Source organism: Pan paniscus, chromosome 6 (genome assembly GCF_029289425.2).
Source record: "Pan paniscus chromosome 6, NHGRI_mPanPan1-v2.0_pri, whole genome shotgun sequence".
NCBI classification, from domain to species: domain Eukaryota; kingdom Metazoa; phylum Chordata; class Mammalia; order Primates; family Hominidae; genus Pan; species Pan paniscus.
Genome location: NC_073255.2, coordinates 6,088,481 through 6,106,613, shown reverse-complemented (window position 1 = coordinate 6,106,613; position 18,133 = coordinate 6,088,481). Strand labels below are relative to the sequence as shown.

General features: G+C 51.5%; 1 protein-coding gene and 1 long non-coding RNA gene across 4 annotated transcripts; one reads left to right on the top strand and one right to left on the bottom strand.

The window, feature by feature from the left end:
* Positions 1-841: 841 nt before the first annotated feature.
* On the bottom strand, positions 842-3,831 carry LOC103786259 (uncharacterized). The gene is made up of 3 exons (XR_008626137.2): positions 3,621-3,831; positions 2,563-2,880; positions 842-1,893 (listed from the first exon to the last, which is right to left on the bottom strand). It is a non-coding gene; the product is annotated as an uncharacterized LOC103786259 (long non-coding RNA).
* Positions 3,832-4,013: 182 nt separating this feature from the next.
* On the top strand, positions 4,014-16,754 carry ZFAND2A (zinc finger AN1-type containing 2A). Of its 3 annotated transcripts, none has more exons than XM_003819723.5 (5): positions 4,014-4,270; positions 5,686-5,785; positions 6,185-6,279; positions 7,860-7,991; positions 10,216-10,533. In XM_003819723.5, the coding sequence occupies exons 2-5, from the start codon at positions 5,731-5,733 to the stop codon at positions 10,369-10,371; spliced, it is 438 nt and encodes a 145-aa protein (XP_003819771.1). In that variant the 5' UTR covers positions 4,014-4,270; positions 5,686-5,730; the 3' UTR covers positions 10,372-10,533. The 3 variants fall into 3 exon arrangements, with proteins under 3 accessions (XP_003819771.1, XP_057158799.1, XP_054971629.1); XM_057302816.2 differs by having other exon boundaries at positions 4,132-4,270; positions 10,199-16,754; XM_055115654.2 differs by lacking the exon at positions 10,216-10,533 and adding an exon at positions 8,841-10,192 and having other exon boundaries at positions 4,132-4,270.
* Positions 16,755-18,133: the final 1,379 nt, after the last annotated feature.

Genomic DNA, 18,133 nt, shown 5'->3' with positions numbered 1-18,133 from the left:
TTGCCCTTTAATAAGGATGGGAATCTGCAAAGACATATTCCAGTTTGGGGGAAGCTGAAACTGTGATAGTGGATGGGATCCTAGAGCGGAAAGGAAAAGAGACATTGTTGATACTGTTTGTAAAATCTGCAGGAGGCTGAGGCAGGAGTATCGCTTGAACCCAGGAGGCAGAAGTTGCAGTGAGCCAAGATCACACCACTGTACTCCAGCCTGGGCGACTGAGCGAGACTCCGTCTCAACAACAACAACAAAAAACTGAATGGGGTCCGAGGATCAGAACTTAGTATTGCTTCTTTTCTTTTTTTGAGACAGAGCTTCACTCTGTCAACCAGGCTGGAGCGTAGTGGCACAATCTAGGCTCACTGCAACTTCCACCTCCCAGGTTCAAGCGATTCTTCTGCCTTAACATCCTGAGCAGCTGGAATTACAGGTGCGCCGCCCCCGCCACCACACCTGGCCAATTTGTTTGTTTTGTTTTGTTTTGAGACGGAGTCTCACTGTTGCCCAAGCTGGAGTGCAGTGGGGCGATCTCAGCTCACTGCAACCTCCACCCCCGAGATTCTCCTGCCGCAGCCTCCCGAGTAGCTGGGATTACAGGTGTGCACCACCATGCCCGGCTAATGTCTGTATTTTTACTAGAGAAGGAGTTTCACCATATTGGTCAGGCTGGTCTCAAACTCCTGACCTCAGGTGATCCACCCGCCTTGGCCTCCCCAAGTGCTGGGATTACATGTGTGAGCCACCGCACCTGGCCACACGTAGTTTCTTGATTGCAAGAAGGCTGTCATGTGCCTAAGGGAGAAAAAGACGTGCTGATAAACTTCAGTCAGGCATGAGTGACACAGGTACTGGCCGTGAATTCCATGTTAATGAATCAACTAGACATTATTAAATAAGGAACCTTGAGAGAGAGACACGTACAACAAGGTTAACGATGAACTGCTTAACAAAAATGCTGTGGCCAGCGGCTTGGAGGAACCTGACTCTGTATTTCCCCGGGAGCCAGTGCCTAGGGGTGTTACTCACCAACACTCACGACAATTAGATGATTCCATGTTTGCTGCGACTTTGCAGAACTATCACTGAGCAACGCAAGGTGAAACATAAGCAGGGCCACTCACGTTTGCTTTTTTCACAAGGTCAGACTTTTATTGATACTTAATCAGAAAAGCCGTAACTACACAGGGTTCCCAAGGTGGCAATTCCCCTTAGCACAGCCTGTTCACTCGGTGGCCACAGCCCCGGGCATTCAGGCTCAGACCACTCCACAGGTGAGTCAACACTGCAAACCATAGATAGTAGTAAACTTAATGCATAAATGTTACAGATTATGGATTTAAATGTCCACTTACATCAAGAGAAAAGGGGGGCAGGCCGGGCACAGTGCCTCACGCCTGTAATCCCAGCACTTTGGGAGGCCAAGGCGGATGGATCACCTGACCAGGCTGGCTAACATGGTGAAACCCCATCTCTTCCTAAAATACAAAAAAATTAGCTGTGTGTGGTGGTGTGTACCTGTAATCCTACTTGGGAGGCTGAGGTGGGAGAATCACTTGAACCTGCAAGGCGGAGGCTGCAATGAGCTGAGACCGAGTCTTTGCACTCCAGCCTGGGCAACAAGAATGAAACTCCGTCTCAAAAAAAAAAAAAAGAAAAAAAAAGAAAAAAAAAGAAAATGTGGGTAAAACAGGGTTAACGAACCAGTCCAAGGAGAGCGATGTGGCCAAGGAGGAGGTCCTGCACTGATCCAGACATCTTGAAAGGTGGGAGTCCGGGCCTGGGCAGAGCCTTCAAGGGGAGATGTTGTGTGATTGGGAGGGACAGCAAGATGGAGCCAGTCACCACCGCCGTGCAGCTGGTGAGGTCCTGCTCTTTTCACAGCCCTTGAGTTCTCTGGTGAAAACCGAGAGTAAAGACTGTACAATAAGCCGGGCACAGTGGCTCATGTTCTGTAATCCCAGTGCTTTGGGAAGCCGAGGCAGAGGGATCACCTGAGGTCAGGAGTTCAAGACCAGCCTGGGCTACATAGCAAAACCCTGTATCTACAAAAAATACAAAAATTAGCCAGGCATGATGGCGCATGCCTGTAGCTCCTGCTAATCAGGAGCCTGAGGAAGAAGGATGGCTTGAGCCTGGGAGGTGGAGGCTGCAGTGAGCTGTGATCATCCCAGTGCCCTTCAGCCTGAGCCACAGAGGAAGATACTGTCTAAAGAAAAACAACAAGCTGGGCGCAGTGGCTCACGCCTGTAATCCCAGTACTTTGGGAGGCCGAGGCAGGTGGATCACCTGAGGTTGGGAGTTCGAGACCAGCCTGACCAACATGGAGAAACCCCGTCTCTACTAAAAATACAAAATTAGCTGGGCGTGGTGGTGCATGCCTGTAATCCCAGCTACTTGGGAGGCTGAGGCAGGAGAATAGCTTGAACCCAGGAGGTGGTGGTTGCGGTGAGCCGAGATCACACCACTGCACTCCAGCCTGGGCAACAAGAGTGAAACTCCATCTCAAAACAACAAACAAAAAACAAAACAAGAAAGAGCATGCCTGGTTGTGTCTGTCCTTACCTGATTGGGCGTGGTCTCTATTGATTAGGCGACCATCTGGTCCGGTTGACACGACGCTTTTTGGGTTTGAGGAAGGGTCTGCTCTGCTGCCCAGGCTCTAGTGCTGGGCGCATTCACAGCTGACTAATGCCTCCACCTCCCAAGAGGCTGGGACTGCAGGTGCATGCCACCATGCCGCGTTCATTTCTTATTTTTGTGGAGACAGGGTTTCGTCATGTTCACCAGGCTTGCCTTGAACTCTTGTCAGGCCTCTGAGCCCAAGCTAAGCCATCATATCCCCAGTGACCTGCATGTATACATCCAGATGGCCTGAAGCAACTGAAGATCCACAAAAGAAGTGAAAACAGCCTTAACTGATGACATTCCACCCTTGTAATTTGTTTCTGCCCCATCCTAACTGATCAATGTACTTTGTAATCTCCTCTACCCTTAAGAAGGTTCTTTGTAATTCTCCCCACCCTTGAGAATGTACTTTGTGAGATCCACCACCTGCCTGCAAAACATTGCTCCTAACTCCACCGTCTATCCCAAAACCTGTAAGAACTAATGATAATCCCATCACTCTTTGCTGACTCTCTTTTCCGACTCAGCCGGGCTGCACCCGGGTGAAATAAACAGCCTTGTTGCTCACACAAAGCCTGTTTGGTGGTCTCTTCACACAGACATGTGAGACACTGACCTCAGGCCATCCTCCCACCTCGGCCTCCCAAAGTGCCGGGATTACAGGCCTGAGCCACCGTGCACCGTCCGGCTAATATTTTATTTCTGCAGAGATGGGGTCTCGCTATGTTGCCCAGGCTGGTCTCCATGTCCTGGGCCCACGCCCTCCTCCTGCCCAGCCGGGCGGGGTCTTACCCAGGCGGAGCCCCTTACGTGCAGGGCGTTCTGTGCAGTGACCGCGGCCCTGGGCAGAGTCAACCCCACGCGGCCACATAACCGTCCAGGGGGCGGGGGACAGCGCGGTGAAATGGGAAAGGGTTTAACTGGGGGATCTAGGTGCTGGGGACACTGACATTTTCGGTATTATTCTTGAAGCTTTTCCCTAAGTTTGAAATTACCTAAAAACACGTTGTTTTGAGATGGAGGCCTCCTGGGGCCCGCAGGATGCGCGGCCATGGGCGGGTGCCCGGGGCGGGAGGCGCCGGATGGGTCGCTAGGCCTCCTCCCTCAGGCCGGCCTCGCGCTCCTACCCCGCAGGACCCCGGCCGCAGCCCCGAGTCAGCTTCCCCGCTCCTCGCCCGCCCGGCTGCGCCTGCGCGGAGCCGCCTCACTGTGACTCAGCAAGCGCGCCGCCTGCGAGAAGCGACCGGACACTTCGAGAAGGGAAGTGGAGAGGCGAGGAGTGGGCGGGCCTGCGGGGCGCGATTGGCCGGATGGCTGGTGTCGTCTTCGGTGCGCGCCGGCGCCACTGGGCCGCGGCCTGGCGGGATTGGCCGGTCTGCGGGTGACGTTGTCGGGGCGCGCCCGGAAACCCCAAGGCCCCGACGGCTCTCAGATCCGGCGGCTGCGGATAAATGGCCGTAGGCCGCGGGCAGCGAGATGTTGCGTTCCGGTGTGGGTGTGGGTGTGCCTTCGACGGCGTCTCGGTGCCAGTGTCGAGGTTCTTTCTGCTTAGCTACCCAGAGCCGACTACGGAGGAGGACACCTGAGTTTATGTCTCTTCCATCTGCTACTCATCTCAGCTGCCTGGGTCCCCGACGAGAGCCAGGTACGGGACCGGGATTGCGCTGTCCCCGGGGACAGGGTCTGCCGGGGGTCGGGCCTGCCTTGAGGTCAGGTTGCTCGGGGGTTCTGCCTGTCTGCTAGGAGTCCGGCTGCTGAAAGTCCGGCTGCTTGCTTGGGGTCAGGCTGCTGGGGGTCCGGCTGTCTGCTGGGGACCGGGCCTGCCGGGGTCTGGCTGTTGGGGGTCCGGCCTGTCTGCTGGGAGTCTGGCTGTCTGTTGGGGGCTGGGCCTGCCATCGGGGCCGTAGTACCGGGTCGGACGGGGTCGTTAACCCGCCAGCCGAGTGACAGCCACGTAGATGTGTGTTTTCTTGCTGCGAGCCCGGCCCGCCAGGGTAGGGTGTTGGCTTCCTAGGACGGGTGCTGTGCGTCCAGAACAAAATCATTTAGGGATTCACATCAAACTCTTGTGAATTCCTTGAACAAAACAATTTCGGAACGCCTGCTGTGTGTCGGGCACCGGGAGCTAATGGTAAACCAGCGGATCCGTAGTTGGAAGCTGTGGGCGAAGGAGGGCTGGGAAAGGACTAATGGGCACCTTAAGTAGCGGGCGTGTAACATAGAGGGAACTGGGGAGGGTGGGAATGGCTTTAAACTGAGGCGGGAGGGGATAACTAGACGTTTGCCATGGGCGAGAGTGTTCCAGTCTTAGGCGACAGTCTAAGAGGCCTCCAAGAGGGGGGAGAGAGCTGATGGGAAGGTCAGGAAAAGGCCCCGGGAGGGGCTAGTGAGTACTAGATGACGGGACCTCGTGAGCCCCAGGAAAAGGCCCCCGGGAGGGCTGGTGGGTACTAGATCATGGAGGGGACCTCGTGAGCCCCTTGATTCTCTCTCGAGTGCGGTAGTTTCACCACCTGTCTGCCTGTTTTCCATAGTGACTTAACAGCTTGCGCTTCTCCCTCATCAACTCCACGTTGATGTCATCGAGGAATAAGTTCACAGTAAGATTCAATGCCTAAGGGAGTTGAAGAGAGAGGCGAGAGACAGAGTTAAATCTTCTCTGGATAATGGAGTCAACTGATGTGATTTAGCACCTAGTAACAGAGTTTTGTTTATGTCAACAAGTATATTCCATGGATAAAATTGTGACTTAAAATTCACCAAAGTCGTAATCATCACTGGCAGCTGTGTGAATTAGCTCTCGCCCCCTCAGTGTGAGTTTAAATAGAAACCCGAGTTCAAGGAGTGCTTCATAGACTAGGAATTAAAAGGCCTATGAAGGAGTCCGTGTCTCTTAATGGGGTTGACTACGAATGGCGGACACCTGGTATTTGTACTAAAACTCCGTGGAATGCTCCCCACACAGTGTTTGTTGACTTTCATTAGCAGTAATTACATTGTAAATCCTGGTGACTGAAGGGCAGTCCAGCTTTCCTCCTAACTATTCTGATTCTCTTGTAGGTGACACTTAACTCCGCCATCTGCGTTTTGAGCACTGTTCTCATAATGGAGTTTCCTGATTTGGGGAAGCATTGTTCAGAAAAGACTTGCAAGCAGCTAGGTGAGTACTTTTAAGAGACTTAATAGAAAATGGTATTTTGTTGGGGGAAAGCTGGCTGTTCTGTTAATTAGCTGATAATTGTGTCTTGGCCTTCCTGGCTCTTCAGTATTGGGAACTGTGCTGGTGCAGGTTCTGTTTGACACTTAGCATCCACCAGAGGCGGGGTGCAGGCTGGCTGGCAGGGCCAGGTGGATCCAGGGGGCTGCTGGAATACTTGCGATGCCATAGGGGGTCTCTAGAAGACAGCCTGACCCTGGGATTGTTGTCACATGTGTGGCCCTCGAGGACCTGTCCATCTCATAGGCCTAAAGCACCTAGTGTAGGTAAACACTTTGATAGTACTATCTGGAAGTATTTTGTTCCAGTCGTTAAAACACTTCCCTGTTTTTTGTTTTTTAGATTTTCTTCCAGTAAAATGTGATGCATGTAAACAAGATTTCTGTAAAGATCATTTTACATACGCTGCACATAAGTGTCCGTTTGCATTCCAGAAGGTAATTGATCCTTTGTTCAAAAGTTTCTCATCTTCACCGTCTGAAGCTGCACTGTCTTGCTGGTATGGTAGGGACTAGCCACGTGTGGCTAACTCAGTGAAAATTAAATTTTAAAATCCAGTTTGTCAGTCCCACTAGCCTCGTTTCAGGTGCCTGCTGTTAGGCAGTACAGAGGAGCGTGTCTGCCCTCACAGGACATTCTGTTGGATGACTCTCAGACAACTGAGATCTTATTTTCAGGGACTCATGGAGTCACTTAGTTGTAACCTTATGTTCCAAGCTTACTTTAGATGTTCAAATACTTGGTTCCTTTGATCCGTTACACCATAGCTATTACACCATAGCTGTGTCTTCACCAGATGCAAGAAAGGTTTTAATATTTGACTTGGAAGCCAATCAGGAAGGCAGTAAATATGCTTATTGATTTGAATAACTGCAGCCTTGACATCGTATTTAGGTGACTCCCAGAGTACACAGCAGAAACTGAAAGAGGACCTAAGGAAGTGAGCTTGCCCCGAGTCCAGAGGTTTGAGACTTCTGTTGACTTTTCAGATGGTTCCCAGCCCGTGTTCACTTTGTCTCTGGATGGGTCACAGGTCATTTTAGTGAACTCTGCCACTTGACCCTGGTGGTAGTGGTAATGTGGGTGGCCCAGCATTCTGTGCTTTGACCAGTGTTGGCCAGGGTCTGACCCTCCAGCCATTTTTAGGCCATCACGGTGGGTGGGGAGGGTGACTCACATTCCCTGCGTTTACTAGGCATGGATGACTAAGCCAGACTGCCCAGCTTGTCTTCCCACTGCCCCTTCCTGCCCCAGCATGGGGCGGGGTCTGGCTGGAGACCGTTTACTAATACTTTATTTCATTTGACCAAATGAGGGAGCACCACCACCTGTGACTCTCCCAGCTCGGGCTGCAGACGGTGTGCGCATAATTCCGTGAGCACCTGCCACCTGTTCAATGTCAGTTGCCACCTCAGTTTTCTCATTGACCTTTCCATTAACTCCTGCCCTGGCTCAGGTTTTTAGCCATGCTGGGCGTTAGCTGCTGGGCGGTCCACCCCTCCAGAGCCCCCACAACCTTGGCCTGCAGCCAGTGACAGTCGTTAGTACCTGGGAGCTCACCCTAGGTACACGTGGCCTCATCTGGGTGCAAGCAACTCTCTGTGTACGTGGAAGCCACTGGGGAAACTGCAAAGGGATCAGGCCGTTGGCGACTGAGGGGAGCTGGAGGGTCTTTGTGGTCTGTGTTTCCCTCCATCTCCTCCCTGTGGAGGTGTCTGGGCAGGCTCTGTTCTCACCTGGGCGGTACCAGCCTGAGATGGCCCCAGCTGGTTTCTGCAGTTGGCTGAAGTCCATTCGTTGAAACTTCACTAGACTCCTCAGGGCAGCCAATGCCCACATTCTAGAGACGGCTGCCGCTAATCCATGACCCAGTGATGCTTTGTTCTCGGAGGGCTCGGGAGACCGGTTTTTGTCCTCTCTTTGTGTTTAAGTGTGCCGCACAGGAGTACTCGTTTAAAACTTGTGTGAGTTTAGGTTGCATGAGTCTCAGATGCCATCTTACCTTTGTTATTTTTAGGATGTTCACGTCCCGGTATGCCCACTCTGTAATACGCCCATCCCGGTAAAAAAGGGCCAGATACCAGACGTGGTGGTTGGTGATCACATTGACAGAGACTGTGACTCTCACCCTGGGAAGAAGAAAGAGAAGGTAAGGACAGAGCCCGCCTCAGTTCCTTCATCTGGGAAGCCTGGTTTTTCCTTGGGAAGAGTCAGTTTGCTACCTGAAAATTACTCCCAATAGTTTATGTACAAAGTAGAAAAGAAGAGTCCTAACGCTGCGTTATCCCTGTCCTAAACTGCGAGGGGCCTGAGTTTTCAGTTTTATAAATGTTCTTTAATATGAGGGATCCCAGGTCAGGTTCGTCTTTCTTGACTGGAATTTACTAGTTTCCCTCCTGAGATGGAGAATTCACATGGCTTTCTAGATCCATTCTGTTCATGTGCGTTTCATTTGTTTGTTTGTTTGTTTTGAGACAGAGTCTTGCTCTGTCACCCAGGCTGGAGTACAATGGTGAATGGTGCCGTCTCGGCTCATTGCAACCTCCGCCTCCCGGGTTAAAGCGATTCTCCTGTCTCAGCCTCCTGAGTAGCTGGGACTACAGGCGCATGCCACCACATCCAGCTAACTTTTGTATTTTTAGTAGAGACAGAGTTTCACTGTGTTGGCCGGGCTGGTCTTGAACTCCTGACCTTATGATCTGCCCACCTCAGCCTCCCAAAGTGCTGAGATTATAGGTGTGAGCCACCACGCCCAGCTCAAGGAGCTTCTCTAGTGAACTGGCTGCTGTCAGGCTTAATCCGTTCCTAGTCATGGGTCCTGATTGGTGGTTACCAACTATCTTAGTATATGATGTTCAATACTTTACAGTTATGATTACCATAAACCAAGTAACTTTTGGTCTCAAACATAGAGAATAAAATCAGTGTTCCTTAGTCTGCCACACAAAATTCTCTGTGCGGAAGCTTGCTCTGGTCCCCACTTTCTGGCCCTGTCTAGCTCTCCCTGCTGTGGCTGTGCCCTGGGACCCTCAGCCTCTGGAGGTCTCTTAAGCCTCTGAGACATCACAGCTCTCTGGCACACCCGCTTCTTCCACACGACACAGCTTCCCTTGCTGGGGGCTCACCCAGCACTGCCCCAAGGCCCCCACACAGGTATGCCCTCCCGGCTGCTCCTGGCCCGCTGTGCTCCTGCCCTTTTGGTGGGCACGCCCTGTGTTCTGCCTGCATCCCTGCACGGGTCCCTCCTGCATGGTCGCTCAGCATGGCCATGCCTGCCTGCCTTGGCCGGAGGGCCACCCCCGGCTGCTGGAACCCTCCCCACTCTCCTCACTGCCTTCCCCTCTTGGAGTTCTGACTCCTAGGACTTTATATCGCTGCCTACATCCTGGCACCAAAAAAAAAAAAAAATGACCGGTGGGTACTGGGACATGATAGATATTCCCTTGATGGGGACAACCTCCACTGTCCCAGGGCTCCTGGAGCCAGTGCCTCTGTGGGGCTTGCCTGTCATCTGTGCTTGGCCTCCTTCCCTCCCGCTCCCTGCTTCCTGGCCGCCTCTCTCTGTTGTCCTCCCAGCAGCACCTCTGGGCCATCTTCACGGGAATCCCCAGCTTCAATGCTGACCGGCTTTTTTTCTTTCTTTCTTTTTAAAGGGACGAACTCTTGCTCTGTCGCCCAGGCTGGAGTGCAGTGGCACAATCTCAGCTCACTGCCGCCTCTGCCTCCTCTAGCAATTCTCCTGCGTCAGCCTCCCAAGTAGCTGGGATTACAGGCACCACGCCACCATGCCTGGCTAATCTTTTATATTTTAGTGGAGATGGGGTTTCACTATGTTGCCCAAGCTTGTCTCGAACTCCTGAGCTCAGGCAATCCACCCATCTTGGCTTCCCAAAGTGCTGGGATGACAGGCATGAGCCACTGGGTCCAGTCCCATGTTCTTCTTACCTGCACTGAGATGGTCAAATGAAACTTTGCATCTGTACTCTGTGCAGACAGGAACCGTGTCCAGTTTAAATGTGAATGTTCTTACCCCAGGGGCTGTTAAAGAATTTATTAAGGCCGGCACAGTGGCTCACACATGTAATCTTAGCACTTTGGGAGGCCAAGGCGGGAGGATCACTTGAGGCTGAGTTTGAGACCAGCCTGGGCAACATGGCAAGACCCCATCTCTATGAAAATAGACAAAATTAGCTGGACGTGGTGGTGTGTGCCTGTAGTACCAGGTACTAGGCTGAAGCAGGAGAATCACTTGAGTCCAGGAGGCAGAGGTTGCAGTGAGCCAAGATCAAGCCACTGCACTCCAGCCTGGGCAACAGAGCGAGACCCTGTCTCCAAAAAAAGAATTGCTTGTTGAAGTCACTTTGCTCTCTTAGATTTTTACATACCGTTGCTCAAAAGAGGGCTGCAAGAAGAAAGAGATGCTGCAGATGGTATGTGCCCAATGTCACGGCAACTTCTGTATCCAGCACAGACACCCTTTGGACCACAGCTGCAGACACGGGAGTCGCCCCACCATCAAAGCTGGGTGAGAAGAGACTCCGCTGCGATGGCTCAGAGCACGCAGTAGCATGCGTGGAAGCAGCTTACACTCTAGTGGGAAGTGGAGCCCCATTGAGCACCATCCCACACTGGCTGCTGATCTTGTTTGTTGAGGGAGATGGGACTATAATAAAATTGAATGCTGAAGTTGATTCTAGTTGTTCTCATTTCCCACTGCTGCCGTCACCAAGTACTAAAAACTGGGTGGCTCAAACCATAGAAATCGGTTCTTTCACAGTTCTGGGGGCTGGAAGTCCAGGTGCAGGATGTCGGCAGGGCCAGCCCCTTCTGAGGGCTGCGGGGAGCATCGGCTGCGTCTCCCCAGCATCTCGGGGCTCGTCAATGCACAACCCCCGTCTCCACCTTCATCTTCACAGGGCATTCTGTGTGTGTCCCGACTTCCCCTTTTTGTAAGGATGCTGGTCATGTGATGCCACGGTCATGACCTCTGAAAAGACCCTGTCTCCACAGAAGGTCACACTCTGAGGTCCCGAGTCTAGGGCTCCGGCATGTCTTGTGGGGACATGATTCAACTCGTAATGCTAATGTTTGACAAATCGAGAAGCATCTGTATTTGCCTCAACTGTTGCACCTGGTGGTGTCTGGCGTCCATCCCTGGGCCAGGCCAGTGGTAGTTGCTTACCTGCAGGAAGCTGTGTGGGTTCTTGTGGTCAGCGCATGGAGGCTGAGCTGATCCATCCACCATCTCTGTAGGTGCTCACCCATGACAGTCTCTGAATCCAGGCCGTTGGGAGATTTCCTCACCCTGGCTCCTGGCGGGCTGGCCCAGCGACTCGCGTGCTGGTTCACCCGGCTCATGTGAACGCAGTTTGGTCTGTGTGGGGTGCTGCAGCTCTTGGTTGGTGAACACGGAAAGGTTGCTGTGTGTAACTGCACAGTGTGACGCGATGCTCCAGTGGTGTGACTTCATCAGGATGGATGAAGGACACAGGACTGGGACCCCAAGTTACAAAAGCAGCTCGCTCCAGCGCAACCTCTCGGCAGCAGCAGCATCATACAGCTGGTTTCTGAAACACCTTTTCTGCCCTCCAAGATCCTCTGACATGATCAACATTTCTGCATCATCAAGACAAACCTGAAAAGAGCTGTTCTTTGTTCTTTTTGGTGGAAAGTGGTAAGGTCCTTCCCGTTCGCACTGCCGTGTGGGTTATTTCCACTCTAGGTAACTTCCGCCTTCGGGTACTCCCCATACTTCTAATGGCCCAGCAGCACCTCCGGGCCATCTTCACGGGAATCCCCAGCTTCAATGCTGGCTGGCTTTGCTTTTTTTTTTTTTTTTTTTTTTAAAGGGACAAAGTCTTGCTCTATTGCCCAGGCTGGAGTGCAGTGGCACAATCTCAGCTCACTGCCACCTCTGCCTTCCAGGTTCTAGCAATTCTCCTGCCTCAGCCTCCCGAGTAGCTGGGATTACAGGCACCAAACTGCCATGCCCGGCTAATCTTTTATATTTTAGTGAAGATGGTTAGCCTGAAACCTTGAAATTTTCCCACTGAAATACACAAACTAGGCCGGGCGTGGTGGCTCACACCTGTAATCTCAGCACTTTGGGAGGGCAAGGTGGGTGGGTCACCTAAGGTCAGGAGTTCAAAACCAGCAAACACCAGACAGCTCACTTGCGCTCTTCACCATGTCACCTCTGTAACGATGTGACTGTCTGGCCAAGAAGGGGGAAGGACATCCACCTGCCTGGCCGAGGGTACTTGTCCAGTGGTGGCCACAGGTGCTACTTGCATTCTCTGAGGGCACAGCTGCGTGCCCGTTCCTGACCTCCAAGGGGCTGGGACACTCTGTGAGAGAAGGTGTGTCTTCCTGGACCACTTGTCCCTGCCACGGCCAACTTCTTAAAACAGGCACAGTTCAGCCAGGCGCAGTGGCTCACGCTTGTAATCTCAGCACTTTGGGAGGCAGAGGCAGGCGGATCACCTGAGGTCAAGAGTTTGAGACCAGCCTGGTCAACATGGTGAAACCCCATGTCTACTAAAACAAAAATTAGCCAGGTGTGGTGGTGGTACACGCTTGTAATCCTAGCTACTCAGGAGGCTGAGGCAGGAGAATCACTTGAACCTGGGAGGCGGAGGTTGCAGTGAGCCCAGATTGTGCCACTGCACTCCAGCCTGGGCAACAGAGCAAGAATGAATCTCAAAAAAAAAAAAAAAAAAAAAAAGGTACAGTTGTCAGCAGCCAGCAAGCCCGAGAGCTGCTTTGCACCTGGATCTATTTCAGCACCAACAAGAAAGTTGCAAAATGCCACCTGTTGAAGATGGCTCTGTCCAGTGATGAATCAGTGGAAACTTCCAGAAGTGACTTAAAACTACAATGGCAGGAACTAGGGCTTCCACAAGTGCCAGAGATTACAGGAAACTGGGTTTTATAGGTTTGAAGAGCAGAAAGCCAAAACGGGAGGGAAGGGGGGTAGTGAGGTGCACAGTCCTTTGTGGCTCAGATGACAGATGCGGCCTTCGTGGCCTGACACTTTCCACCACCGTCTAATTTTGTGAAGTGATGAACACGGGTAACGTAAATACTGGTGTTAGATTTATACTGACAGCCGCTCTGCTCATCAAGAGTGCAGTGATTTCCTGGGAACTTAGGGGGTGTCAGGGAATAAGGTGAAACAAAATTCCCCCAAGTTCTGTCCTGTTCTGAGCTGCCCCGGCCATCCAGCTGCGCCCACCAGACGTCCCGCTGAGACAGTTCACAAAAACACAAGCCACTGCGTTTTTTTTTCTGGTTTCACCATCTAAAAATGGGAAGGGTTTGTATTCTGTTGGCTTCTGCAAAAAGGTGGTCAGACCTGCAGTCAGGCGAACGATGTTTCTGTCGATGACGGACCATGTATATGTTGGTGATTGCAGAAGATACTGTATTTTCACTATATCTTTTTATTTTAATCTGACAAACTTTTTTGCTTTTATTTTAATTGACATAATTGTACATATTGATGGGGTACATTGTGGTATTTGGAGGAGTTTGAGACCAGCCTGGCCAACATGATGAAACCCCGTCCCTACTAAAAATACAAAAATTAGCCGGGCGTGGTGGTGAGTGCCTGTAATCCCAGCTACTTAGGAGGCTGAGGCAGGAGGATCGCTTGAACCCGGGAGACAGAGGTTGCAGTGAGCAGAGATCGTGCCATTGCACTCCAGCCTGGGTGATAGAGCAAGACTCCATCTCAAAAAAAAAACAAAAAACTTAAGAACAAGCTAGTCACCCTGCAGTCCCACAGAACACTAGGATGTAATCCTCCCAGCAAGCTGGACCGCACCACGCCTAGGTTTAGGAGCACAAACACGCAGCGCCGTGCCGCAGTGGCCTACAGCATTCAGCGCAGTAGCGCTCTGCATGCATTTGTAGCCTGGGAGCCACAGGCTATGCCCTACAGCCTGGGTGTGGAGGAGGCCGCACCATCGAGCTCTGTGTAAGTCCCTGTAGGATGCTTGCACAACAATGCAATCACCTGGCCACGCACATCCCTGATGGTGGGTGACATGTGACTGTTGCTGTGCTTATTTCATGGTGTCTGTCCTAGGCCGGCGGTTCCCAAGCCCTAGCCTGTGTCAAAACACAGGGCTCCTTACGGGAGGGTGCTGGACCCCACCCCGAGGCCCTGGTTCTGTGGTCTGAGGTGGACTCAGGTTTACACCTGGAGCTGCCCGGGTGACATGTCTGGTCTGGGACTGCGCTTGGACAAGCCGCTTCCCTGTGTCTGCAGCACCTGTGGCCGCGTGTGCTGTGGAGCAAGGAAAATGCAGCCAGCACAGTGTTCAGTGTGGTTAAGTTTAAAAACCACTAACTTGGTTCAGTCAGTGGAAAACAGGTACGTTAGGAACCTGGGTGTGTGAACTGTGAATCTGCAGATCAGGTGTTCTAATGAAAAAATGTTTTTAATTTTTAAAGTCTTGAGAAACAAAGTTCTGATAATTTAATGTCCAAATTGAGATGTATCCAGCCGGGCCCAGTGGCTTATGCCCGTAATTGCAGTACCTTGGGAGGCTGATGTGGGCGGATTGCTTGAGCCCAGACGTTTCAGATAGGACTGGGCAATGTAGTAAGACGTCGTCTCTCAAAAAAATAAATAGCCAGACATGATGGTGCATGCATGTGGTCCCAGTTACTCAGGAGACGTCAAGGCTGCAGTGAGCTGTGATCACACCACTGCACTCCAGCCTGGGTCACAGAGAGCAAGACTGTCTCATTAAAAAAAAAAAACAAAAAAACCAAAACAAGGCCAGGCGCAATGGTTCACGCCTGTAATCCCAGCACTTTGGGAGGCTGAGGCGGGTGGATCACAAGGTCAGGGTTCGAGACCAGCGTGGCCAACATGGTGAACCCTGTCTCTACTAAAAATACAAAAATTAGCCAGGCATGGTGGCAGGTGCCTGTAATCCCAGCTACTCAGGAGTCAGAATCACTTGAACCCGGGAGGGAGAGGTTGCAGTGAGTCCAGATTGTGCTATTGCACTCCAGCCTGGCCCACGGAGTGAGACTCTGTCTCAAAAAAAAAAAAAAAAAAAAGTATCCAAAACACACTGGGCTTTGAACATAATACCAAATTATCTATCTATCTATATCTCACTGTTAAAGGTATTGTTTACATGTTGCCTTTATTGTAGAGTGGGGTCCAGGCACCCACTGGGAGGCTTGGAACAGATCCCCAGAGGATAAACGGGGACTGCTGTATAATTTTTGTAGCACAGAGTTAGAACTGTGTGTATATTTCTAGAAATGCAAATAAAACCAAGGCCTGAAGAGTAAAAAAATATTTACATGTTGAAATAATATTTTGAATATGCTAGGTTAATAAAACATTAAAATGAATTTCACTTGGGTTTTACTGTGATTGCTCAAAATTTTGAGACTGGGTGGTCAGCTCGGTGCTGTCCCTGTTAGATGGCGTTGTCTAGCTCTCCCACCAAAGGCCAAACAGCCCTGGCACATTTTCTCAGCGGGGAGAGGCGGCGCCTGGTTCATGCATTGCGTTTTCTGTCTTCGATTTGACGGAGTATTGAAGTATAAAACTTAAGAGTGAGGCCAGGCGTGGTGGCTCAGGCCTGTAAGACCAAAACTTTGGGGGGGCCAAGGCGGGTGGATCACTTGAACCCAGAAGTTCAAGACCAGCCTGGGCCACATGGCAAAACCCTGTCTCTACAAAAAATACAAAAATTACCCAGGTGTGGTGGTGCGTGCCTGGAGTCCCACCAACTCGGGAGACAGAGGTGGGAGGATCGCTTGAGCCCAGGACCTCAAGGCTGCAGTGAACCATGACTGTGCCACTGCACTCCAGTCTGGATGACAGAGCGAGACCCTTCTCAAAAAAAAAAAAGTTGATGGAACCCAAAGCCTCCCTGATGGAAATGAAGTTGTCCCCAGAGTGCCACTGAGAGCGGGCGAGTCGGCCGTGGCCCTGCCGGCTGGAGTGCTACTGAGAGAGGGCGAGTCAGCCGTGGCCCTGCCGGCTGGAGTGTCACTGAGAGCGGGCGAGTCGGCCGTGGCCCTGCCGGCTGGAATGTCAGAGTCAACCGTGGAGGTCACTGGCCCTGCCTTTTCTTTTTTTCTGAGATGGAGTCTCACTCTGTTGCCCAGGCTGGAGTGCAGTGGCACGATCTCAGCTCACTGCAACCTCCGCCTCCTGAGTTCAAGCTATTCTCATGTGCCGCCTCCCCAGTAGCTGGGATCACAGGCGACCGCGATCGCGCCCAGCTAATTTTTGTATTTTTTAGTAGAGACGGGGTTTTGCCATGTTGGTCAGGTTGGTCTCGAACTCCTGACCTCAGGTGGTCCACCCGCCTCAGCCTCCCAAAGTGCTGGGATTACAGGTGTGAGCGACCACGCCCGGCCGAGGCCCTGCCTTTTCAAAAGCAGATTTGGACCTGGGCTGGTGCGGCCGCGGGAGCAGATGTTTGCAGATGCTGAACGTTTTCTCTTGCTGGGTTGGACAGGCTCACAGTCCCGCGCCTGGCATCTTGCGTCACCCCACCTGCCTACAGCAGGGGAAGCGCGTCTTGGGAAGTGTCCTCGCCCCCTGCCTCGGCGGCTCTCCTTTGCCTGAGTTGGGCTTTGGCTGGCATCACTGTTTTATCTGGGCAGGGCCCAGGGCCGTGCCGTCACCCCTGGTGCCTGGCATCTTGGACAGGAGCCTGGGAGCCTGGCTGCTACTTCCCTTTCTGGTGTACGGGCTGCAGTATCAAAATATTTTCACAAGATGTCCCCAAAAGGCCTTTTAAGTCAGAGTGAGGGTTGACAGCGTCCGGTATTCCTGGTGAGAAATTAGGTCCAGCATCACAGGAAGGACGGATATAACCAGCCCGTCAATCCTAACTCAGTTTCTCCAGGTTAACAAAGTTAAAAGGGATCGGGGATATTTTTAAATGTACTCTTCATTAACCTTCCAGATGTATTCTTTGCAGTAAGCCTAAGACTGCACTTGAATGATCAGCTCAGAGATGAGTTCCTAAAATAGGTCAGCGGCTGAAATTGCCGTAGTTTTCCAAATGCTAAGCTTAAGAATGAGGATCTTTGACATCCGCTCAGTATTGTAAATGTCTGTATTTCTTTGGAGACAGGGTCTTGCTCTGTCACCCAGGCTGGAGTGCAGTGGTGCATTCATGGTTCACTGTAGCCTTGAACTCCCAGGCGTGAGTGAAGCTCCTACCTCAGCCTCCCGAGTAGCTAGGACTACAGGTGTGCACCACCATGCCCAGCTAATTTAAAAATATATATATTTTTTATAGAGATAGGGTCTCACTACGTTGCCCAGGCTGGTCTCGAACTCCTGGCCTCAAGTGACCTTTCTACCTTGGCCTCCCGAAGTACTGGGCTTATAGGCGTGAGCCAAGGTGCCTGGCCTTCAATATTGCAGATGTGTTGAGAGGATCATTGTGTTCTGGGGAACCCGGTGACAGAGAAACTAGTCTGACTTTTCTGCGTGGATGCATATGAAGTTTTTGCAGATAAATGTTGATTTACTTCATTTTGCTGAAATGATATTAAAAACTTATAATCACAGTTTATTATACAAGGTGAATAAAGCAAAGAGGAGAGTATTTAGGCCGAGATATTAGTTGAATGCTGTTAGAGAGATTTTTTGCTGTTTTTCAATTTGTTTGTCTTATTTAGAGACAGTCTTGCTCTGTCGCCCAGGCTGGAGGGCAGTGGCGTCATCACAGCTCACTGCAGGCCTGACCTCCTGGGCTCAAGGGATCCTCTCACCTCAGCCTCCCAAGTAGCTGGGACTACAGGTGCATGCCACGATGCCCTGCTAATTTTTAATTTTTTTTGTAGAGGTGGGATCTTGCTATGTTGCCCAGGCTGGTCTCTAATTCCTGGGTTCAAGTGATCCTCCCACCTCAGCCTCCCAAAGTGCTGGGATTACAGGTGTGAGTGCCCGGCCCTGTTTTTCATTTCTTTTGTTTGAGGATGTTGTTCTTTGATTTCTACCTCACATTGTTCCGACATCGGGATGGGGAGGCTCTGCTGACATGCAGTGTTGAGGCTGCACACACTCCTGAGCTACATTATGACATCATCTTAGAACACAGTAAAAGCTAAGATTTTCTTGCAATCGATGCTGCAAGAAATGCCTTTCAAAATGGCCTTTTTTGGCCGGGCGCGGTGGCTCACGCCTGTAATCCCAGCACTTTGGGAGGCCGAGGTGAGCGGATCGCGAGGTCAGGAGTTCAAGACCAGCCTGGCCAACATGTTGAAACCCCGTCTCAACTAAAGATACAAAAA

Bases quoted from the DNA above. Each gene is read 5' to 3' on its own strand.
- ZFAND2A (XM_057302816.2), top strand. From the start codon at position 5,731: ATGGAGTTTCCTGATTTGGGGAAGCATTGTTCAGAAAAGACTTGCAAG. The intron at 6,280-7,859 runs GTAATTGATCCT...TGTTATTTTTAG, and splicing joins GTCCGTTTGCATTCCAGAAG to GATGTTCACGTCCCGGTATG. The intron at 7,992-10,198 runs GTAAGGACAGAG...TGCTTGTTGAAG, and splicing joins CTGGGAAGAAGAAAGAGAAG to TCACTTTGCTCTCTTAGATT.